This window comes from Gobio gobio (assembly GCF_949357685.1).
Source record: "Gobio gobio genome assembly, chromosome: 1".
Lineage (NCBI taxonomy): Eukaryota > Metazoa > Chordata > Actinopteri > Cypriniformes > Gobionidae > Gobio > Gobio gobio.
This window is the reverse complement of record NC_137097.1, coordinates 48,040,415-48,067,108: the sequence shown is the minus strand read 5'-3', so window position 1 is coordinate 48,067,108 and position 26,694 is coordinate 48,040,415. Positions and strand designations below refer to the sequence as shown.

General features: G+C 37.5%; 1 protein-coding gene across 1 annotated transcript; it reads right to left on the bottom strand.

Moving 5' to 3' along the window:
- Positions 1–18,558: 18,558 nt before the first annotated feature.
- Positions 18,559–25,718, bottom strand: rps15a (ribosomal protein S15a). Its single transcript, XM_079812226.1, has 5 exons — positions 25,665–25,718; positions 24,932–25,069; positions 24,763–24,842; positions 22,370–22,455; positions 18,559–18,692 (listed from the first exon to the last, which is right to left on the bottom strand). The coding sequence occupies exons 2-5, from the start codon at positions 25,062–25,064 to the stop codon at positions 18,599–18,601; spliced, it is 393 nt and encodes a 130-aa protein (XP_079668352.1). The 5' UTR covers positions 25,065–25,069; positions 25,665–25,718; the 3' UTR covers positions 18,559–18,598.
- Between the last annotated feature and the right edge of the window lie 976 nt (positions 25,719–26,694).

Genomic DNA, 26,694 nt, shown 5'->3' with positions numbered 1-26,694 from the left:
TTTGTTTTTTTTTCTTTTGGGATTCTTATTGCATTTGGACCTTAAAACGGTGACATGGGACTTAACAATCGGATAGCTTTGGTAGATTTTTGTCTCACATATCTTTTTCTTTTACATAATACAATTATTTGGGGCATGAGAATAGTAGCATTCCTGTTTTGCGATTCTGCTTCCTCTTAATGATTCTGGTTCTTTAATGGTAGTTCTTTTGCGAAAAGTACTGTAAATTACTGGCGAAATCCAGTCATTTATGGTGCTGTGGCCTACTGCTGTGGCAAATTTTCGTAGGTGAAACCTTTTAAAGTTTAACGTTTTTCGGTGACCTCTGTGAGAGCTGTGCTTCATAGGCCTACATTGTGACACTATTGACAACAGACTGGATCTTTTTGCAGAGTCTTGATAAAAAGTAACTCAAAAAGATCTGGTTCATACAAGTGATTTGTTCGGAAATCAGACTACTCTGGTCGCTGTTTCATGCTGTAAATTCAGTAGTGACATTGTGCTAAATAGTAAACTTGGAAACATTTGTGAGCGTATTTTATCGCATTCCATTTGCATCACGGAAGAACAACTCTACATCTATTTTTCCATGTTTTTTTTTTCTTCTTTTCCAAAAGTTGGTTATAACTATCACTATGACTAGTAATAAGAGGAATAATTAACAGCAAACCAGTGATTTTGCTGGATTATGTTTCTGGGTCTAATTCTTATCATGACTAGTTTAACATACTGTATATTATTCCTTATGTGTTTTCTCACAATTATGTCACAATTAAGTTCTACCCAGTGGCGGAACTTTTATACACGGGGTGGCAAGGCTAATTTATGGCGTCCATAGACCATGAAACAATATCAGTTCTTACAGTTATGGTCAGAATTATTGGCACCCCTGGTTGTTAATCCTTAATCTGCATTGTTAATCCTTTTGATCTTTTATTAAAGAAATTCACAAACGTCTAACCTTTCATTGAAGTAAAAGAATTGAAAGTGGTGGAAAATCTCATTATGAAATAAATGCTTTTCTCCAAAACACATTGGCCATAATTATTGGCACCCTTTTATTAAATACTTTTTAACCTCCTTTTCCCAAGATAACAGCTCTGAGTCTTTTTCTATAATGCCTGATGAGTTTGGAGAACATCTGACAAGAGATCAGAGATAATTCCTCCATACAGGATCTCTCCAGATCCTTCAAATTCCCAGATCCATGTTGGTGCTTCTCTTCAGTTCACTCCACACTCATTTTCTATAGGGTTCAGGTCAGGGGACTGGGATTGCCATTGACCCATTTTTGTGTTGATTTGGATGTTTGTTTTGGATCGTTGTCTTGATGTAAGGGCCAACCACGGCACATAAGATTTCTAGAAGCAGTCAAGTTTTGATTTTTTATCTGTTGATATTTGCTCGAATCCATGATACCATGTATCTGAACAAGATGTCCAGGACCTCCAGCAAAAAAATAGGCCCACAACATTAAAGATTCAGCAGTATATTTAATCATGGGCATGGGGTACTTTTTATCCCTGTTTGCACCAAACCCATCTGGTGGGTTAGCTGCCAAAAAGCTCTTTTTTTAGTTTCATCTGACCACAGAACCAGGTCCCTTTTCCAGTCGTGTCTGACAAATGAATATGCTGGAGATTGTTTTTTACGGAGCCCCACACATGACATGCAGGAAAAAACTAGTAGGCTAAAGTGCGCACGATTTATTAATTTGTTCCCTCAATTTGCTAATGTAATGAGGACGCTGATGCGGCATTAGAATCCATCTGCGGAAGTTTATTGCAAATATCAAACAACAGACACGTGAAAACAGGCAGAGGGTCGATAACAGCAAAGCAGTCCGATCTTTCGACAATCTAAGGGATAATCCAAGAGACGTTAGAGAGAAACCAGACAGAGAAGTCAAACCTTGAGATCAGTCCACACAAGCAAACAATCCAGAAAGGGAAATCCGTAAAATCTATGGTCAGAGAACGAGGCAGAATCATACACATGCAAACAATCAGAATATCAGGAAAAACGCTTGGTAAGGCAGGATTAACTGGCAATACTTCGCGATGTGAAAGCACATGGTCACAGCTTAAGTAGTCCCAAACAGGAAGTAATTGTAGAAGCAGCAGAGGGAGCGCTCAGTCAGTACTCGGGTGATGGCTCCCTCTGCTGGCTTGGCATTACAGAACCCCTCCCTCTAGGAGCGACTCCTGGAGCTCGGCGAGGACGTCCCCGCGGTCGGGGTGCTGGACGGTCAGGTCTGGCTCGATGGAACTCCTCCGTAAGCGATGGATCCAGTATGTCGTTGGCGGCCACCCATGACCTCTCCTCAGGTCCATAGCCCTCCCAGTCCACCAGATATTGGAGCTGACCCCCTCTACGCTGAGAGTCCAGTAACTCCTTTACCTGGTAGGCGGGCATACCACCTACATCCAGGGGTGGCGGTGGTTCTGGGGTCATCTGGCCAGGGTCAGCCTCCGGGTGGACCGGTTTGAGAAGGGACACATGGAAAGAGGGAGAGATACGGTAGTTAGCAGGAAGCTCCAGCTGGTACGTTACCTCATTAATTCGTCTGAGAATTTTGAAAGGGCCTACGTACCTTGGGCTGAGCTTCCTGCTGGGCAGCCGCAGCTTGATGTCCCTCGTAGAGAGCCAGACCCGCTGTCCAGGTTCGTAGGGAGGGTGTGGACGTCGGCGTCTGTTGGCCTGGATCTCCTGATTCCTTACAGCCCGTTGAAGACGCACATGAGCACTGTCCCACACCCTCTCACTACGTTTAATCCAGTCGTCAACTGCCGGAACCGAGGAAGGTTCACCCGACCACGGGAACATAGGGGGCTGATACCCCAGGACACACTGAAAGGGGGTGAGGCCTGTAGATGCATGAGAGAGTGAATTCTGGGCATATTCGGCCCAGGGAAGAAACTCTGACCACCTATGTTGTTCCCTACTACAATAGGTTCGTAGATAACGGCCAATCTCCTGGTTGAGTCTCTCCACCTGGCCGTTGCTCTGAGGATGGTATCCAGACGTGAGGCTAACGTTAATATCCAATTGTTTGCAGAACGTTTTCCAGACTTGGGAGGTGAATTGTGTTCCTCTGTCACTGACAATGTCCTCAGGTAAGCCATAGATGCGGCATTAGAATCCATCTGCGGAAGTTTATTGCAAATATCAAACAACAGACACGTGAAAACAGGCAGAGGGTCGATAACAGCAAAGCAGTCCGATCTTTCGACAATCCAAGGGATAATCCAAGAGACGTTAGAGAGAAACCAGAAAGAGAAGTCAAACCTTGAGATCAGTCCACACAAGCAAACAATCCAGAAAGGGAAATCCGTAAAATCTATGGTCAGAGAACGAGGCAGAATCATACACATGCAAACAATCAGAATATCAGGAAAAACGCTTGGTAAGGCAGGATTAACTGGCAATACTTCGCGATGTGAAAGCACATGGTCACAGCTTAAGTAGTCCCAAACAGGAAGTAATTGTAGAAGCAGCAGAGGGAGCGCTCAGTCAGTACTCGGGTGATGGCTCCCTCTGCTGGCTTGGCATTACAGCTAAATCGTGCACACAATTTATTAATTGAAGGAACAAATTAGTAAATCGTGTGGACGGTTGAGCAAGTCTAGGGAACGAAGTAGTAAATCGTCCGCACGATTTAGCAAATCGAGGGAACTAAATATATTTTTTTTTTCTTGCACGTCATGTTCGGGGCTCCGTAGTTTTTGAATGAGCAAGGAGGATTTTTCTTGAAACCCTCTCAAACAACATGTGTTGATGTAGGTGTTTGGTTTTTATTTTTATTTTTTTTATTTTTTTTTAGGCTTTCTGAGCCCAAGACTCAATTAATCTCAGCAATTCTCCATCTGTGATCTTTGGAGAGTACATTAGGACGATATAGACACGTGTCTTATAAACACGTGACACGTGTTCCAGGCAGATTCGTAACATCTTTCGTTGATTGAAACTTCTTAAGTATTGCCCTGATGGTGGAAATGAGGATTTTCAATTCTTTAGCTTTTTTCTTACAGCCACTTTCTATTTTGTTAAGCTCAATAATCTTTTGCTGCACATCAGAACTATATTCTTTGGTTTTACTCATTGTGATGAATGATTAATTTTGGCCTTTGTGTTTCCTCATATTTATACTGCTGTTCAACAAGAAGTAGTTCATGTTCCTAGTCACCCTGGTGTGCTAAAACAATAATAATAATAATAATAATGGGAATATACTTCAGAGATATTTTACTCCTAAACATTTCTAGGGGTGTCAATAATTGTGGTCAACATGTTTTGGAGAAAAACATTTATTTCAAAATGTGAATTAGTTTACTTCAATGAAAGGTTAGATTTTTGCACATTTTTGAATGAAAGATTAAAGTTGCACTATGTAAAATGTTTTCAGTAAAATGTCCAAAAACCACTAGGCCAGGGTTATATATTTTGTTCAGTTGAGTACTTACAATATCCCAAATGTTTCCAACTATTTGTAAATCGTGAGAAAATTGCTATTTTAACCAAGGAACCAGGACATGTGAGGGAGTCACCTGTCGATGGCATCATATCTGCGTTACCCTCTGTCGGTTTCCAGTTTTATTTTGCAGAAACGCTTTCCTCTACTGCAGTGTGAACAAGTGGCATAGCAGCTGCCGAGCGAACGCACAGAGTAACGTCATAACATCCTTTTCAACACACTCAGATGTATCTAATATGATAAACAGAGCTGCATTACCTCATACTCATGACCGGAAAAAGCGGAAATGGCTATGCCATAATAAAGGTCCCGCTGCTCGTGAGGCTTGTGTTGCGCTCTTCTTATTAACAATCGCTCCTGCTTTTGCTTCATACTACAGTAACGTTAATAATCACATCCATGAACATCCATGCCGAGTCCTATCCCCATTCTTTTCCACCGGCTGTGAGGTGGGGACCACATGTCCCAGGATTCTGCGCTCAAAATTGCCGTCATCAAACTACACCTTTGTTTTGAATTGGCGACCTCTAATGGACGGAAAAATTACATATTGCAGCTTTAAAGGAGTCATGAATTGAGAAATCAATTTTCCCTTAAGCTTTTGATATATAAAAAGGTCATGGTAATATAAGAATATCCAGTAAGTTTCAGAGCTGAAAACTTCCTTGTTAGTCTAAGAAAAGCTTTTATAGACACCAGGCCCAACAAATGATCGATTTCAGAACATGCCACACCTTGACGTCATCGTGTGGTGAAACACTGCCTCTGCAGAAGAAAATCAACACCTACTTCATCACTGCCTGTTTAGCCCCGCCCACCGATTCACACATGTAACATAGGCCTAGTGTTAAACCATCAAGCTACAAAGCAATAAACATGCCGTTGAAGATTACAAAATATTGTGCAGTGACTGGGTTCAACAGTAATGCAACATGTAAGTAACTGTGTTCATTTTAATGCCTGATCTGAAATGTAATGATTCATGTAGTCAGATTTTCTTTGTCTGTGTTTGAGTAAATCAGACCAGTAACTTAACATCAACTTGCGTTGTTTCTCTTAGTAGAATGAAAATAATCTGTTATTTAATGGTGATTAAATTCAATAAAGTGATCAAAGAAAGCTCCCTTTGCAATCGTTTGAGCAGCACGCGCTGAACCTGTCAATCAAACAATGAGAGTTTATCAGTGACTCCTGTTTTATTCAACTAATCTCTTAACTATATCACGTTTACACTGTTAGTGAATGTCCTGCTGTGAATGTCTTTCCATTTGAAATAGTATTACTCTCTCTTTTAGCGTGTTTTTACAATTACAGCTCTTATGGTTAACTAATGAAAGCATTCATTAATGTACAGAAACTGAGTTGCAATAACGAGATTACTGCTTTCATGCGCTCTACATGTCTGTGATCGGCTAAAATGATCATCACTGCAGCCTTTCATGCCACAATCTTAATATGCCATAGATCTAAATGTACTGCAACACTTTTCAAAATTAGTTAACCATGAGAGCTGTAATTGTAAAAACGCGCTAAAAGAGAGAGTAATACTATTTCAAATGGAAAGACGTTCACAGCAGTGGGCGTTTACACTGAACTCTCACAGCAGACATGCCCCTTAAAACAGAGCGTTCAGAGCAGAGGGCTAAAATCAGGGTGGGAAAAATGCCTTTTATTTATAAATTATGACAATTTTTAATGTAAAAAGCATTCTAACATTATAAGTGCACCCCAGGAAACATCATAAAACAATAAAATAAAAATGCAGTTCATGACCCCTTTAAAAGGATAAACAATGCAGATTTATTTTTACAGCCATCTTTGTTCATTTTTACCAGGGGTGCCAATAATTCTGATTACAACTGTACTTGTTTTCATTGTTTTGACCCATGTAACATTGTATTCTAATAAATAAGCTACCAAGATTGTAGATACAATTTCACAATTCTCGATTCCAACCACAGCAAAAACTACAAGTCTAACTAATATACATTTAAAACGTTATTGAATACAAGTGAACAGCCAGTAATAAAATAAGAACAGTACAAATAATTAAGTGCTTGAAGTTTTTCAGGTACAGAAATTGAATAATAAAACGTAAAAAAAACCAACATAATATTCACTGTATAAATTAAATATAGATTAATCATTGTTAAAGCTACAAAAGTTATTCAGTCAAGATCAGTGAGTGATTTTTTTGATTGACTTTAATGACACAGATGGCAGCAGGTAGGCTATTTTAGGCTGCTGTCACTTTAACTCTGAATCCAATATATTGACACGCACACACATAAACTGTTTAGATTCGGTTTAGACAAAACCAACTGTGTTTACTATGATACTCGCCAAGATGGCTATTTTGCTATACTTTTATGTGTATTTGTGCGCTCTCTGTGTGCGCGCTATATGAATGAGGGGCCAGTTGCATAAACTGCTTTGACTAGTCTTAAAAGTTAGTCATTAAGTTTTTTTCTTCAAGACTAGTTATAACTTTTTAAAGTAAATTACATAAAAATGTAGATTGGTCTAATTTGAATGGGAAAAGTAAGACTGATTACCTCTGAACTAACTGCTAGTTGGTCAAACTAGACACAGTCCTAACAGTGGCTAAGTTGCAACTGGCCCCAGATGCGTCGTGTTCTCAAGTTCAAGGCGGCAGTGAAAAACAGTGAATATAATCACCTAATCAAAGAGTTCATTTCAAGAATGAAAAAAGTGGCGTTGATGTGTTTTGCTGTAAAATCTGAGTAAATGGAAACAGAAAAGACAATCTATATTATATCTCTCCATAAGAGCAGACTTTATTAAATACACAGAAAGAAAAATATTGAAAAAGGTCTATACACACTCTTCCAGCCGAGGGTGAAGTCATTATGTAGATCCATTAACAACGATTTGAGACAAAATTATAGTGGAAAATCTAAGTGGAGAAAATCATTATTGACAATGAGGTGAAATGGAAGTAGTGAATTAAATTTTAGGGTGGGACCCGGGGTGGCCAATCAGATGTCAGTGGGTGTCCAGTGCAGTCCACTATTGCAGCAATAATTCAGAAAATGTATAGAAAGTTAAAATTACAGCTAATCGACCCATTCCACCCTCAGCCATACATTATGCCAAAGCAGTGCGGATGCAGTTTCCTATCGATGCAGCATTTAATAAGCATTTAAACAGATATCTAGGGGCACCTGATTGACATTTTAATCAATATTTATTTATTCATCGGAATCTAAGAGCAGCAGATGGTTTGATAACGAAAGCATTTGATCAACACTCTCAAGACTCACTTTGGCCCATTCCAACATTACAAAGCTAATTCTGTTATCAGCCAGACCAATCTTAATTGGGGTTTTAAGCCTTTCAAACATGGCTAGAGAACACTGATACATGAGCTGGCCTTGTGTCACACTGCTGTTAATATCAGGAAAGCCGCTACTGCCCCCAAGCTCTCATTTGAAGAACTGCATTCTTTGGATATACGCCATGAAAAGCACAAAAAATACTGCCTCACAGCATGGATCAAACCAAGGGGTCTGCGTTTGGCTATAGTCAGTATGTTCCATCTATTTCTTGCTGTTAGATGTAGTAGCGAAACACTATTTGTCCATTAATGGGTACTGAAAAGATAACAGAATTTATTTTTTTGCAAGAAACTAATCGCTAATATTTAATTGAACTATATTAGCTTGCTAGCATTTAACGTTACTTACCAATGCCAAGTTTTGTTGTGGAGGATTTGTAAAGGGATAGTTCACTCAAAAATAACATTTTGTCATGATTTACTCACCTTCATGCTGATAGGCTACAAACCTGTATGACTTATCTTCTTGAAAAACAAGATATTCTAAAAGGAAAAGTCAATGTTTTTTTGTCCATAGACTGAAAGTCAATGGGGTCAAATACTGTTTGTTTAATGTTCTTTGAAATGGCTTATTTTGCGTCCTGCAAAATAAAGAACGTCATACGGGTTTGGAAACACACAAGAGTGAGTAAATGATGACATCATTTTGAACTATCCCTTTAAAAGAGTGATTCAGCCATTTTGTTTTTCAGTGGATGATGATGTTTGATTTAGGGAGAGTATGATCAGAGTCTTAAGAGATGAAGGGAGTTTTGTAATGCTGGGACCTACTCAACAGAATCCTCTTGTTCTCAGTCCCTTGAAGCCTGTTTTTCACAACTATGGACCACAAATACCTTCTTCAAGACAAAAATTCATTTGAAACAAACTGTCAAAGTGTTTGAGGCAAGAGGTTGTTTACTCACACGCCTCTCTCAGAAAAACAGCTCCTTACCAGCGTTTTCTGAAGTCCACAGAGCACACTCTGTTCAGCCCTCGCAGTCTGCCCACGTCCTGAACATCACCTTGGGTCCAGACGGGCCCTCTGCCTCTGTAAACAGCTCTCCTCACAGCTCAGCCCAGCTCGCTCATTCATTCTTACCTCCAGCATCATACAAAATGTCACCTCATCTGGATTCATTCATAAATGATGATGATTAGCCCCTGGTTTGGTTTCAACCTCTCTGAGATGAACAGGAGGGTCGGCTGCCCTTCCACTGCCATTGCGCTAATTGACTCATCAGCTCCGTGCTTGGCCCGGCCAAACCGGCCATTTCAGCTAATGCCGACAATATGGTTCTCTGACAGGCAGGAGGGCCGGCCTTCTGTACTCTGCTTGGTCTCTACAGGACGTCTGCTCACTCATCACGCTCTGAGAGAGGCCGTTACTGCTATGCTAAATGGTATAAAGAGAAAACATTGATTGACTAAACCTTTACTGAACCGAGAATGAAAATTCATGATTTATAAACTCATATGACTTTCTTTTCTTCTGTGGAACACTATATGCAGAAATACTGAATAATGTACATGCCAGTTTTTTCCATATTAAGCTTCAAAAAGGACCTAAAATTAGGGTAAAATGATCATAAAAGCAGTCTTATGAAGTCATGCTGTAGTAACTGTGTGTAATGGAACAGACCAAAAATGTGAATAATGACTAAATACTTAAGAGTACACCTCAGCGAACAGATCTGTACTAGAAAACAGAACCTGAGAAGAAAATACATTGTCCTTTTGCTTTCCAGAACGAAAGTAACGCGGGTTTGGAACAACATAAAGTGTAATAAATAACGTTTGTGTATTCAAGTCTGAATGGGATGAAAATTCATTTCTGCTATTTATCTTATTGTGAATACTTCATTCATGCATGTTTTTGAGGATGTACATTTTGAATGACAGACTTCTCCAAACATTTTTTCATATAAACCCAGCCACTTTCTTTCAATCGACTTGCAAGATCACATTCAGATCTGCCTTCCTCCAATCAACAACCAATAGAACCAAGTCACACCCTACATTGTTTAATGTACTACAACATTATCCATTACAATCGCATGTATATCACAATATGGGGGGGGGGAAGGTCTGTCGCTACTTTCATTTCATTGCCACAATGCAAAATTTAGGAATTTTGAAAAATAAAAGCTGCATGCACCAGATATGGTCTGCGGCCTTCCTAAACCTCTTCTCCCAATTTAGGACACAGTGAATTGTGGTACAAGGTCAGGTTCTACAATGGAGGAGTCAGGCAGGGCAACACTGATCAAGTCAGTTTCCTTGATAGAGTGTTTTGATAACATTTCTTGGTAAGTTCTTCACTGTTGCTGAAAAGCACCTATTAGGAAGTCTGAGATGGGGTGAGCGATATAGCAAAGTCATCTATTTACAGCGCCTGTTTGTGCTCGAGCCCCAGGCTGCCCACCACTTTCTGTTTCTTCCTCTCTGTTGCATCGTTTTAATTACTAGTTGTGTTGTCCTTGTCAGCAGACTCTGTCTGCTACAATCTTCTCCTTTGTCTGAGTTTTCCTTGAAAATACACCACATTGAGAACTTATCATTTCCATTCTATAGGGACGAAAGCAACAAATGTGCTTTCTGCACTAGTCAATCAAGTTGTCACCTTTATTTATATAGCACTTTTTACAATTCTACAAAGCAGCTTTACAGGGATAACAGGAAAATAATGCAACAAAGTTTGTTTTGGCTGTACAGCAGCTCTAGAAGAAAATAGTGGCATTGTCCAGCATAAGTAAATTCAGTATTGATTCATTTCCATTGTAAAAATCATTAGTTATTAATTTAGTTTATTTATAATAAAACATTGATGTCATCGTCCAGCTCAGCAAGACATACAGTATAAAATGTATAAGATTATATGTTACTAAGTCATTTGAAAGGAGCAGTTGCATCTACTCTGCAAATGAGCTATTTTATCATCCATTCAACAGCCATCCACCCTATAGTTATATGACGTTTGGCCAGTGATTACGGGCTGAAAACTTCAGAAGGCGCATATAATGAGGCACTACTAATAGAATTATAATGATTATGATCATTTTATCTTAAAAGATTACTTGGTATTATTGTACCATACTATTATGACAATAAATGATTTTAAAAGCATAACCTTTTATAAATGTATTATATTTTATATATTTAATTGTATATGCTTTTTATGTATTTTTTTATTTGTAAAGGTGAATAGAACAGCTATGAAATTAAATAAAAACTTTTCATTTATTGATCATTAAAATAATTGATTGTATAATATCTGACTTTTTCAAATAAAAAGAAAAAAATACAATTGCAATAAATACAAAATAAAAGAATAACTTTTAATAATTGTATAGTCCATATACACTGGCACTCTTGATGTGAATCGCCCATTCATAAGTGATTAGTTTTTTAACTTTTCACATGCGAAAGAAATATCTTCGAGTGAAATATCCAAAAACCACTAGGCCAGTGTTATATATTTTGTTCAGTAGAGTACTTACAATATCCCAAATGTTTCCAACAATATCCCAAATGTTTCCAACTATTTGAAAATCATGAGAAATTGCTATTTTAACCAAGGAACTGGGACGTGTGAGGGAGTCACCTGTCAATTGCGTCATATCTGCGTTACCCTTGGTTTTATTTTGCAGAAACTCTTTACTCTCACTGCAGTGCGAACAAGTGTCATAGCAGCTGCCGAGCGAACGCACAGAGTGACGTCATAACATCCTTTTCAACACACTCAGATGTATCTAAAATGATAAAGTGAGCTGCGTTACCTCATACTCAAGACCAGAAAAGCGGAAGTGGCGACTGTAGCATAATAAAAGTCGCCGCTCTTCACATTAACAATCGCTCCAGCGGCCTTGCTCAGCTCCACAACACTCGGCCCTGCTCTGCTTCACACTACAGTAACGTTAATAATCGCATCCATGAACATGATTTCTGCCCGAGTCCTATCCCGATTCACCGGCTGTGAGATGAAGAACACATGTCCCAAGATTCTGCGCTCAAACGTGGCGTCATCAAACTACGCCTTTGTTTTGAACAGGCAACCTCTAGTGGACGGAAAAGTTACATAGTGCACCTTTAAGCAAAATGTTTTTTATTTACTTGCTGGTAGAATGTAAACTACTATGAATTTTCTTTAAGGTATACTATGAAGGACAGGCAACTAACTTCCTTAAAACAAATGAAGGCTTTACTCTCTGTTAATAGCATAAGCAAACTTTTAAATTCATGTAAACATTTACTTAAGCAACGGACTCTCATGCTACAGAGGTCCTCTGGTTCAGAAGTGAACTATATAAGCTATGCTTTTTTTTTAAGCATTACATCTAATATCTGCACAGAGGATATTAATCAGGGAAATGTCACTTTAATCAGAGCATTAAGTTTGATTAATGATGTAATTATGGGTGTTAAATGGTGACTGACGTGTTTTGGGCCGACTATTCACTTCTACATCAGCAGGGCATTGTGAAAAACCATTAAGGCACTGAAGAAGAGCCCAGTCAAAAGAATAACCATATACTGTAGGCTGGTGCTCATTACAGCAGTGGCATCTGTGAGATTCAACGCAATACCCCATCAGCCCACAGAGAAGGTCCCGTCACACAGAGACGCACGGCCAAATGGGCCTGAACCCCCCACATCTACAGTCATCACAGAAGCCCTTAGCCAGCAGGGGCAATGGCCTGGACCTGATTACTGTCTTCAGCAGCAAACGCACATCTGATATTACAGCTTCCATACTTGATAGAAAAGTTATTATAGATGCCCAGGAGGAAGAAATGGTGGCAGCTCTTTTAATATAAACTGGCTGTTTTGTTGCATTTTAAGTCAGCGACTTTGAAACCGTACATTTTCAGTAATGCAGAGCTGAAACCTCTTCAAATCAAACTTTTTCCTCAAAATATTCAGTTTCCAAAAAGAAATGTAGATGTAGATTCTGACCTGCTGCTGTTTCCCCAGTAAACCATGAATACCTCCTCAATTTGATTTACAAGTTAAGCCTACTCCAGACTCAAGAGATAAATTCAGTCGGTATTAATTATATACTCTGAGTGTTAGAAAATAAGCACTTGCTTCCAACATAGCTTACTCCGGAGAAGAACAGTTCTCACAGCAAAGGCAGGTGAGAGGTATAGAAAAAAGACAGAAACAACAACAGACATGCCTTCTCTTTAAACTCATCTCCGGTAAACTGGTTGTCAGGAAGTAATCCAGCTGCTAGACAGACGGATGCTTAGTGATGGGTGCTCATGTCTAAATGGGAAGCCTTGTCCTGTTAATTTCTTGAGCATTGCTACGTCATTACTGTTCACTAATGTTAATCTAAGGAAACTGTCTCTTACCCCCGGTTTCACAGACAAGGCTCAAGCTAGTCCCAGACTAAAATGCATGTTTGAGCTGTTTTAACTGAAAGAATCTTGCACTGACATATCTTAAAAATATGTCAGTGCCATTTTTTTTTTCCAAGTACTACACAAGTAATTTTTTCCCAAGGCATGTTTATAAAAGCTAATTAAATGCCCTAATTGAACTAAGGCCTAATCCTGGATTAATCTAAACCCTGTGTGTGAAACCAGGCTTTAAAGATTCATGTAGTATGAGGCAAAAACAAGTGGAGATTTTTCAGGTGGTTGGGCAAAAACTAAAATAAATAAAAATGCTCCCAAAATCCAAGATATAGAGGGCAAACATGCCCCTGTATGAGTTTATGTTTGTTGTATAGATATATAGATGTTTTCTGTTTTGCCAACAAAAAAGAGTTTCAAAAGCAACCGAGTGGTTTCGTTTCAAATGAATCAACCGTTTTGAACGATTTCATTTAATGAACGATTCAAAGATTCAATTGAATGACTAATTAAAGGCACTATATAACATTTTTGAATTAAAATATATATATAAAAAAAACACTAGAACAATGTTATATATTTTGTTGAGTTGTGTACTTAAATTATCCTAAATGTTTCAAAGAATGTTTAAATCCAGAGAAATAAACGATTTAACCAGGACACGGACCGTGTCCATGCGTCACCTATCAATGACGACATACCCGCGTTACCATCAATTTCCAGTTTTATTTTGTAGAAAGCATGGAAACACCAAATACGCTTTGATTAATGACAGATGAGCAACTGTTTAGATAAATTTTTCGACAGAAAACGAATCACTGTTACACAGCTCAACAGTTAGTCGTATTGTTTAAATCTTTTTCATTTACCATGCATAATATTGATCTAGCTTACTGCAGTGTGCAACAAGTGTCTCATAGTGGCCACCGAGCAAATGTACATAGAAGCAATATAACTTTCAACACACCCAAATAATGTATCTAATCATATGATAAAACAGCGCTGCGTACACGACCCGAAAAAAAGCAGATATGGTCGTCTGCGGCATAATAAAAGCTCTGCGAAATCCAGGGGCCCGTTTCAGTAAGGAGGTTCAACCAACTCTGAGTTTAAACCTGAACTCTGAGTTGACTTACTCTGAGATGGGAAACTCTGAGTTTTTGGGTTTCAGAACAGCTGAATTGAGGTAGTTCAATCAACTCTGAGTAGACTGACTCTGAGTTAAGCACATGCGCTCCAACTATGAAAAGCCACGATCAATGGAGCTCCGAAATTACGATTCACCATGGCAACAGCACCCAACAAAAAGATGTTTGCATACTTCCGGGTCAATATGTAAGTTTAATTACATATTTAATATGTAAGATATTTAATATTAAATATTATTAAATATTAAGATATTAAATATGTAACATATTTAATTACGGTTTAATATGTAAGTTTTTATTTTAATTAAGTTTAATTTTCATGGTATCCAAAAGGCAAAAAAAGAATGTGGCAGCAGCTAAAAATGAACAATAAAAACATAATTCAATCAGGTAAAGCTTTAAGCATAAAATGTTCATGGGTGTTGGTTTAATGACTTTACAAACATTTGACATATTAACTAAATATCATTCAGTCTCCAATGTGACTTTTCCCACATATACCCTTTTCACAGTGATGACGTGTTTTAATGGTCATCAATATTGTAAATCCTGCAACGTTTTTTGTATATTTATTTTTTTAAATGTATGTACATTTATAACGCTAATACTTTGTATTATATTACTTTTGCATCAAATTACAAAAAACAAGTTACCGCTGCTGTGAGGGTGTTTCTAATACAGTGTCTATGGGAGTGATGGTGAAAAATTTCTCTCTTTCCACTTCCGTTATCAAAGTTGTTAAATCACTATTGTGGAGTTTTTCTTTTGCTATTTGAGCAAATGTTGGACACAAAAAAATATATATTTAATTTATTCTTTCATTAACCCTATGACGACTTCCGCTCTGAGAAACCCAGAAATGTGAAAAGGGTCTATGCTCTTTTCACATAATGAAATGTTCTCTGATCCCACTTGTTACATTTATTAATCAGGGTAATGACATTAAACATTTGACTTCTACTCAGGCCAGCCAAACACCAGCACCACTGACAGATGAAGAGGAGATGGAGGAAGAATATTAACATCCAACAGGAAAAAGAATAAAGTATTTGTAGGAAATAAAGATGACCATAAAAATTGTAAATAAATGTATTTAACAGCTGTGGTGGTGGTTATGGCATATATCTTGTACTACCATCTGGCAGCATCCTTCCATTCCATACAGTAATCCGTTTTCAGAAAGTGTGATGATGGGAATATGAGTGTCATCAATGCATCCAACCACTGGAAATCCTAAAGGAAATTCCAGTTATCAGGATACTTCTAGAGGTTAATCAAGTGAACGTCAGGATCCTTCCTGTATAAAAGGACATGCCATTTTTGTCACTTTGACAGTGTCCTCATGATGAAAATATAAGCAATGAATGAATGTACCTCCAATGCAAAGAATGCTTTTCTCACTATGTATTTTTGTCAAGTGGCAGATAATTTAATTTGTTTTAAGTAAACTTCGCTTACTTTAGATTTAGATTCAATTTATAATTTGTTGATATTTGGACTTGAAATACGACCAAAATACTCAGTAAAAAAAAGCATTTGTGCAGTTTGAATGAATAAACTATTTAAACACAGCTGGCGCTTTAAAAAAGGGGAGGAGACTGAAAGAAACTCTGGGTTTACCAAAGAAAACCTGCTCCTGACCAGGTTAGGTTCACAGAATAAGTTACCCTGGTAACTGACTCTGAGTATAGGTTACCTCTCTTTTAGAAATGGGCTTGACTTACCCTGCTTTCTCGGGTTTGACATACCTCCCATTCTGAAACAGAAAACCAAGAGTTTTCCCTTATTTCAGGGTTAACATACTCAAGAGTTTTCACTTAACCTCCTTTCTGAAACGGGCCCCAGGAGTGACCATGCTATACCTTTGTTTTGAATAAGCAACCTCCAGCAGGGAAAAATTACATATTGTGGCTTTAAGACATACAAATTAGTTTAAAAAGTAATCTACCATTTATTTTACTTCATTCATACAAAATTTACACAAACATTAACCTTGCATTATGAAAATGCAATATAGTCTTTTTAATGATATGCATTTAAACGGTTTTATTAAGCCACAAATTTAATAAGATTAGAGAAACATTTGCTCTTATAGCCTAAAGGAATTTTTTTTTTTTTTTAAACCTGGAAATCTATTTAATATCCCTTAATTAAAGGTGTATTTCTATACCTAAAGTAATGTTAAAATAGTATTTTGTATTTGCTATTCTTTCCCCAGATAACAAATCTGATTACTTAATGCTAACTGATTAGACCAGTGCTTGACATTCCTTTTTTTATTTTTTTATGTGCTAGTCCAACCAAGGCTTTGACTAATTACATTCATGTAAAATTCTTGAAAACTGTCAAACATAAAAACAGCAACAAACTGGGTTTATAGAAAAGAGAATGAGCAGCAAATGCTTCTTGCTGAAAGACTCCAAATAAACAGTGAGACTGTCATGAAATGAGGACCACCTACCTTTTGGACACAACCATGGACAGTCCCATGTATCAAGCAACAAAGCTGCACAGCACCTTCTGCTGGTAGATATGAGCAAATGTACAAGACCATGCTCACCAGTGATGCGCGGGTCAATGTATAAACAACCCGCCCGCAACTCGGACCGCAAAAAAAAAGAAGAAAATATTGTACCCGACCCGCTTCCTGACCCGCATTTTTTAAAAGTAGTAAATGCTCATCGTAGCTCATTGGGCCATTGAGAAAATGTTTCAGGCCCTGGCGTGGTGCTCAGAGGTGCAGCGGCGAGAGCAGGCAGTTCTTGAGGCGGCCCATCATTTTCCATTTCAGCTCCAGATGCATATTATTGATGAACGCGATGTTTATGTTTCGACCCGGCTTGAAGAATTCATCAGCCCACATTTGGAAAAGTGTGAAAGCCCTTAGGAGCGCAAACTGTTATTTTTCTGAATGCTGTATGATATAGCCTAGTGTTATGTAATACAGGCTTGATTTATTCATTTATTTCGTTTAATTTTCTTAACAATTAAGATGCTGCATGTGTTTATCCAGTCTAATCGAAGTGTGCGTCTCTCCCCCGACTTTCCCAACAAAAATCCCGCCCCCTCTCAGAAAATACATAAAACTGACTTTAAATGCGTTTAAAAGTAGCCTATTAAAATGGTACAATGGCATTGCTCAGTTCAACGTTTTGGGAAATCGGGCATTTTGTCCCGCGTCAGCATTTATTCAAAAGTTAATAACGCTCAACATTCAAAAGGTAAATAAGGATTTATTGACGATCCGACCGACCGTGACCCGAATATCATTAAAAATATTTTTGGATGACTCGTAACCGCGGGTGGCCGCGGGCACCCGCTCATTTTGGATCAACCCGCGCATCACTGATGCTCACCAATTCAGATTGAGAAGGGTGCGGAAAATCATTCAAGCAGTAAGCAGTGGGGAGTTTAATGAAGTTAGCTTATGAAGTTGCTCATTAAATTAAATATTTTTCTCTGATAAAATCATGAAACTATACTTCAAGCTACTAATGTAAAGTCAGTCAGAAATTCAAAAGTGACTTTCTTGATACATTTTAGAACTTTTTTCTATCCTCCAACACAATTACTACGAAAAACTGGAATAAGCTTTGAAAATCTATTGTTTATTTTAATATGTATAAGTCATAACATCAGAAGCCCCACACCTATTTAGAGATTGTTAAACTCCAAACAGCCTGACTCTAAAGTGCCAATTGTGCCACATGCTCAAAGTATGAGTTTTTCCCTCTTGGACCGGCTCAGTTGAGCATCTCTCCAAATCAGTCTAGTCAAGATTAGACTGTGCATTTCAATGTGAACCCCATTAACACACTCATTTCATTCCACTTGCAGTTGCTAGTCATGAAATATTGCCACTCAAGTTAAACTGAAAGCCAGTGATTGAAGTCACTGCATCTTTTCTGTTAAAACGTCAGTTTCACACAAATGTGCTGGTCCTAGAAAAACAGACATTAAACACTCAGTCTCAAACTTAAAAATCCAGCAGGGACATTTTAAAGCTTTTTAACTATAAACGGAGTGAACGAAAGCCTTTCTACTAGATCCGTTTAGACACTTAAATACTGTACTTCCAGCCAAATGCAAGGTGTGTCAGTCAAAACACAATTGGCAGAACAATTGGTTTCACTTGTGGTGTGCATCATGTCTTTCCTACAGTTTACCCGTGTTCTTTTTTTGTTCCTGGTGTTAGAGAACATGGCGTGTTATGCATCAAGAAAGCAAAGCACACACAACTTATCTTCCACTGTGTTTATTTGTTGCCGACTTTACATGTTTAGAAAAAGAACCCAAGGATTTTTCCTCCTGTGCGTTTCCGTCTGGCCTCCTCGTGGTCCATGATGCCAGCTGAGGTTGTCAAAACAATGAATCTGCAGAGAATTAAGAGACAAAAATATTACCAGACTGTCCAGGATGGTGCTGCCCTTTGAATACATCTCGCCCTAGGCAGATGTTGTTAGATGATTCTACACTGCATTACTGACATTTGCAAGATCTTATTATAAACACAGCAATGAAAAAAGCAATGAAAAGGGATCATTTGTGAAAAATATAGCAGATATGCATGCAAAGGCAAATTTGGGCAAACCAAGTCTTTAGTTGTTCAAGATGACAATTCAGGTACAAATATTGAGCAATGTCAACAAAATTTGATCAAACATGACTATTAAAGGGTTGACCAATGTGGATTTTTCAATGGCCGACTCTTGCAAAGTGGCCAAAGGCCAGTATAACGACTATCAATTAAGCAAATGATTTTGTTCACAATAGTTACTCATTTACCAAAAAGTTTAAGAACTTTTTTCAAACTATTGACAAGACTGAGATAAGAAAACTACCGCTTTTCGGGGTTTTTTTTATTCTAGCGCACAGCCAGAAAGCACCCAACATACAGTAATTGACAAAGCTTAATTCACATGCTCTCAGAATTATCGTAAATACGAGTTTCCTATTTGAACAAACTCTTTCAAGTCGCATCTACTACTGGGAAACGCTGTAATAATTTTGATAGTTAGGTGTGCCATAAACTTTAAACAGGGCTGGGGAGTACATAGATTTTGCACAATATATATTTATTAACTATATAAGATGAGGCAACAACGTTTATATCGATACACAGTAGTTTGATATTACGAGGGCATCTGAAAAATAGGACAGTGTGAGCTGCTGCATAATCCAAGTGCATAATCCAATTTCTCCTCAACAAGACCCATGCTTTTTATTTAGAGCTTCAAAAACTATAACTCGTAAGATAGTTAATTATAAGATAAAGATATTCTCTATCTGTAAGTGTTAGAAAGATTTGCAAATATTTCCATTTTGCTGTCAGGAGTGGACAAGCCTTATGCAATAGAATAGGAGAGCAATAATTCTGACATGTATTTTGCCAAAATATTAGTTGGAAATGAAGTCCAACCACAAGTAGAATTTTAAAACTACAAGTGTATTTCGTGACTTGTGTTCTTTATTAGTATTTTCCTTAACACCTACATCTCCTTGTCTTGCCATTAAAGTAGTGCATATTTACACATATGAATAATCAAAGCATATTGTATGTTTTATGCACAGCGAAAATGTATACACAGCATGTATTTGACTGAAACTTCAGAATGAACAGCAAGCTGCCCATCTTGACAGCAAAGTGAATGTTTAAATGCTTCTCAACGAATGGGACAATATTTTATTAAAAATGACATGCATTTAATATATTTTGTCTTTAATAATATTTCCCCAAGAAATGGGCAATAAACCTGGTGTCCTTCATGCTTCCTGTCCTTTCCAACAACAAAGCACTTGAACACAAGCTCGTAATCACAACTTGGCAGCATAAGTCTGCTCTAGGGCTGAAACGATTTGTCGACAAATATCTTTGTTGTCGAGTAGCCGTTTGATCTCATGTGACCTAATGTAAGGGCCTGCAATATCGCGATTTGACCGCTACGGCGCTGTAGCGCTTGAGTGTAATGCAGCCCTTACAAATGTTGCGGTAGAAAAAAACAGCGCGAATGACAGTGCAAACAAATCTGAACTAGCAAGATGTGGGAAAGTTTCACAAAACTTCAAACTAAGGCTGCGTCTCAATCAGCTCCCTAGTTCAGTAGTCAGGGCACTGATCAGGGAGTCAGCCCATTGACTCTTGTCCTGATCAGTGCCCTGACTACTAAACCAGGAGCTGATTGAGACGTGCAAGGCGAAACTTTTCACGAGAGCACAACGTGCATGTTGGAGCACTTATAGAGGAAACAACAAACTAGCGGTAAATCTCTTTATTAGAGAATGCAATACTACTAATAATTGTAATATTAACAATAATATTACAGTAATGTGATGATTTATTTAGCATTGAATAAAGTTAGATCGAGCTTGGAGTCAGGACTGTTTTTATTATTATAACACTATTAGGTATTATAGTCTCATCACTTGCCTGTATTTTGTTCCATATGCATGAAGACTTACAAAAGGCGATGTTAGGAAGAATATTGTCTGTTACTTTTTCATATTGTTAATTAAAAGGTGAATGAGAATCTGTCAGCTCAATTGTCATGTAAGAGATTAATATTGTCATTTTGTCTGCGATGTCATTTGCAGATTAATATTTTTACAATTCTTTGTGTCCTGAAGTAAATGTCCTCTTTTTCTGTTTCAGTTCTAAGAAAAGCATTGGGCCTATTGTTTTACAAATGAATCTCTTAATACTGCTGCCAAGAGATGTTTACATTCAAACATCTATTTTTTTGTTGTTGTAATGCAGCCAATTTTTGTTTATTATTATTATCATTTTTTTCAATTGAAAGAGCACAGAATATTTAAACAATGCTTAGAGAGCATTTGTGTGTGATTTGAGTTCTGAGAACTTGGCTCAAAGTTAATTAAAACAACCATTTCAAAAGCTGAAGTGATTCTTTATATATTAGTTAGAATATGTATAACTCAACGTTTTAACTAATTAAAAAGCTGAATAATCCGATTTTTTTTTTTTTTACAGATTAGTCGTTGATGGCAATGACAATAATCGATGATTAGTCGATTAATCGTTCTAATAATCGTTAGATTAATCAATTATTAAAATAATCGTTTGTTGCAGCCCTAGTCTGCTCTGATGCGAACGAAAGTCACATAGCCTGATACTAGGTTACTATACCATGTATTAAATTTCCAGCTAAAGTTCTCTTTGTGAAAACTCTACATTTAACTATCCATAATCTTAAATCCAATCAAATAATCATGGAAGAAAAGTTCAGCAGCATCTGACTTCTCCCATGAATGCTGTTACTCAAATGCTTAATGTGATGGCAAAAAAATAAAAATAATAATCTACCATTTTGATATTTCATAAAATCTATGCCTCTCCAGATTTGGTTTTAGCAAACAGAGATCAGTAGCTGTACAATACATTCAACGATGTTTGAATGCAAATGTCTGACACTTAAAGTTAAAATTCTAAAATCTCTGAAAATTCAGTATATTTGCGAATAAAGCAGCGCTTCCTTCCACCGTCACTTCCTGATAAACTGGAAAAAGAAATTTAAGTTGCTGCAATAGAAGCCACTTTATATAATAATTTTCATTAAGCCTATAATAAATTCCCTGCACCTCAGAGGATGCAGATGAAACAAACGGGGTCATGTTATCTTGCTTTCTGAGGCGGATACCTGCTGTTTGGGAACACTTGTGTAAGATGGTTCTGGGAGGTAATTATACAGAACCACTTTCCCGACAGACTTTGCTCAGACATTTCAGAATGACAAACAGCATTTCAGATTCTGTGCAACGAGATCGGTCCGCTGGTCCAGTTATGCCTTCCCATCGCACAGTCACATTACTTTTTTGATGTGCATAGAGGAATTTATTCTGTAAATACGTTTCTATTGTAGTTGCGTTATCGGATATTTTTATTTATTTGATAAATAAAATTAATCAGACTAAATTGAGCACAAGTTTTTAAATTGAGCGCATTTTTGGAATTTATGCACGTGTGTGTATGGAAGCATAGCTTGTGAAAAACAGCATAAAGCTAATATAAAACAGTAAAAAAGTATTTACTCACCCGAACTGTCTGGAAGGGAGAAGGTTGTTCTGCCACTTCTCCAGATCCTTCAACTGCACATCGAACCGTGGGCTGATGACGCCACACTGCATTACAGATAAATTGTTCAGAAAGTGGTACAACCCATACTCATTTACTTACAACATCAGTAGCAAAAGGGAGTACATCTGCAAGTAACCCATTTATGATACAGAACCCATAGAAACAATTCAACAAGGCTTGTCATGATGTCCTATCAAATATTTTTCACATTTTAAAACAAGCTGTGGTTTTCACCTAATAATGCAAGTTAGCCGAAACTATAAAAATCACAATATCGTCTACCATATTGCTTAAATATAGTAACAGTAGCTGCGTTTACATGGACCCTAATCCGATCATTCAATCGGAATGAATTGGCCAGATCAAATTAAAATGTCATTCGGATTGTATCGGATCGGTTTATTCCTTTTTTAATCTGATCGAGAGGACATGTAAACAGTTGATTAGAATGAATATTGAAACTGGAGAGTACGACGCATGTACAGTGACGTAGAAATAGCGTAATGACGCATGACGTGCGGAACAAGCTGTTCTTCCTGTTGAATAAAGTGTTATAAACGAGTGTCCTGTCATTCTCAAATTCGCTTTCCACTCATCATCTGTTAAGTGGAGCAGGACAACATCCCACCAGTCCTTGTTTCGGAATCTCATCCACAGGGTTTAGGGCGCGGATGGGGCATTTTTTACTGCTTGACAAATACAAGCAGCACAGCTCGTCGCCTAATTAGCGCCCGAAATTGATCAATATTGAGTCTGCTTTTTAGAACAAAGAAAATGAGGATGGTTAGTATGCAACAACAGTACACTCTGTATATGTAGTGCGTGCATGTCAAGAGATTAAATCCAATCAGAAGCTTGTGAGAAATGTGCACATCAACCCGATCACTTTATTTAGCGTTCAATGTAAACTACGTTCGGAATTAATGAATTCAGATCGAAGCAAAAGGTGTCCATGGAAATGTAGCTAGTGATGACGCAAAACACCCATTTACCTAGTTGCTGTCCATTTCACTGGGCAGAACACAGACTCTATTAATCTTAGCACAAGGTACACCTACATGTCAGGAACTCTCTCTTCTAACAGAAAAGCTCTTAAATTCACTGTTTGTGAAAAGTTACATTCTTAAGATTTTAATTTCACAGTAAATGTTTAATAAAACCAATCATGCAACTCAAGTTATACGGTGAATATTAGGGGTGTAACGGTACACGTATTCGTATTGAACCGTTTCGGTACAGGGCTTTCGGTGCGCGCGTACCGAACGGTTATGAATGCAATCTTTAACATTTCACATTCGGCTTGTTTAAAGCGCGGAACACACTTCAATCCGAGTTCCCACACGAACATATTGAGTATTCAGTCCATTTGATCACGAAAGTCAAACAATAAATGCCGTTTTAACGCTCAATAATGTGACGTGACTGATAGACGCGTATCAGTTCAACTTCAAGCAGCAGCACGAGAGTGAACGCGATCATCTCTTCCTAAAGAAATTAATATCTTAAGGTATGTTGAGGATATGTTTCAGTAAGCTGTAATGTATCATATGTTGTGTAATCTTCGCTCCATCGGCGTTTCAACCACGGAAAGACAATAAAACAGCTTGTAAACGATGTCATGTAGAATCACGTTTACCTCAGAAGTCATTCAGTGTCCACAGCTGTTAGTTCACTTGAGAGATGAACTCTTTCACTGAATACATGCACTATATTAGCGCATATATATATATATATATATATATATATATATATATATTCATTATATACTACTTAGCCTGTTAGTGATGTCTTGTTTATTTAAGTAAACCTGTCATGAAAATTACAGCCACTAAATATATTTCAACAACAAATTGGAGAAATAATAATAAGATTTAGATGTTAATGCAAAAACTGCCTTATGTGAAGCTTATGAGTGTTGATTATTATATCTAAAAATAAATAGCAAATTAATTTAGGCTAATAGTTTGGGCTCTGTTGTTAATCTTTAATAGCAATATGTAAGTAAGGGCTTCCTATATAGTTTACAGCATTATCTTTAAGAAACTTTTAATTATAACTGAATTCATTTAAGGACAGACACTATTTTTTTCTCATTAAAAATTAATAAAAAGCAATTTTGTAAAACTGCTGTACCGAATCCGTACGAACAATGACTTCAAAACCGAGGTACGTACCGAACCGTCAGTTTTCTGTACGTTACACCCCTAGTGAATAGAGTAGATTGTGATCTCTCCACTCAATTAAATTCTACGGTTGTCACTAAACATGCAACACTGTACAAGAAACTCAAACCTAAGAGTCATTTTAGACATTTGTGACCATCTAGTGAAGGTTTATTAAACGCCACTTACCTTGTTCAGCCTCCCTGTGAGATTGACAACAATTTTCCCAGCTCTATGATCATCGATGATCTCAAATTCACCAATGTAACCTGCAGAAATCACAAAAACCAGCTTGTTTCACGGACATAACTTCCGAATCTGCTTTAAACGACACTGAAGAGCTCATGAGCTTACTTACCATGCTTCATCATCACAGTAAGAAAGCGCACTATAACTTTAGAGCAGGGCCTGATGAGAACCTGGCGTTTCCCACGTTTCTCAGCATTGTTGATGCTTTTGAGCGCATCCGCGAGAACGTTCATGCGCACCATGATGCCTGTGGAGACACAAAACGGGTCATTTATCCGACATTCAATTAATATATCCGTCACACAGCCTCATCTTCATTGCCATCGTCACAAGCCAAAACCGCTGCTTTAAAACCGGGTACATGTCGACAAAGAAGGTTAAAGACAAAACGACTAATTTCGTTTTAGTTATGTTATATAGCTGGAAGTGAAAACTGTGTATATACATTTTCACCGGCATTATGCGCAGTGTTTAACACTTTGGTAGTGGGTGAATTAGTTAGCAAATTAAGCTATCTTGGTTCGTCTCCAACTTAAACATTTCAACTTTATAACAGCGTACATTTGTGATTGTAAATAAGGCGCCGGACTGCTTGAGGACTTCGGTTTGACTCGGGTTATTCGTGTCTGTCCCCCAGAAGCACTACTGAAAGGTGGAGGTTGGCGAATCATGATTATCAGGGAAATATATCCGTTCATACAGACACGACTGACCAAATGACTCACAAATCTGCCTTTTAGGCTGCTCATAAACACATATTTCAGTCTAGCTGTGTTTGATATACAACGATGTCTGTGATTTTAAACAGATTATTCAAGCATTGTAGGAATCCTGAACCTTACCAGTTCTGCAATATGGCGGAAAGAGGAAGGAAGAGAGGCTCGCGGTGCGATTTGGGAAAAAATGTACTCTCGCGAGCACAGAAGAACTGCGCGAGTTGAACCATCATCGTCATGACTGCCACCTACTTGTTTGGAGCGCCTCTTTGCCAGTAGAAACGTTTTTAGTTTTTTACATAGACTACATTAACAAGAATATTTGCATCGTTTTCTTGTTTGCTTTTTCTCTTTATAGTCTTATTGCAATCTTATACCAGTATTCAGATCTTTTGTACACAACTGTCTGTATATTATGTTCTGCTATCTAAGCTAGTGCTATTAACTATACATGCAGTGATATACATATTTACAGTGCCCTCCACTAATACTGGCACCCTTGGTAAATATGAGCAATGGCGGCTGTGAAAACGAATCTGCAGGGTTTATCCTTTTGATCTTTCATTCAAAAAAACAAAACAAATTCTAACCTTTCATTGAAGTAGAACTCACATTATGAAATGTTTTTCTCCAATGCATGTTCAACAAACTACACTGAAAAAAATGGTGTGTTGGATTTACATGATTTAATCATGTTCATCAGTTCCACATGAATCAATTAAGTTAAACAAACATAATTTGTTCACATGATTTCAACATAATGGAATGAAGTAATTTTCAAGTAACCGAATTGAGTAGTCTCACAATGATTTTAATATGGCTCCCTAACAACAGTGGTGCACATGGGGGCTTAAGACCCTGCCTCTTTAATCTAAACACATGATTATTTTTGTATATTTTTGTTGTCACTTGACTGAACTGTAATGCAGTACTCAGTAGCTTTCATTATATTTGCCAACAATAGCACATCATATAATAATAATAATATTACACTCAACATTTTTAATATTTGCATATGATACTAAACTGAACATCCTTGCACACTGTTGTATTTATTTATATTATCTTATTTTAATCTTTTAATTTAAATTTTAAAGAAAATTTGCAGATTACATTACAGTATATGTCAGTTTGTGTAATATGTCTGGTCTGTATT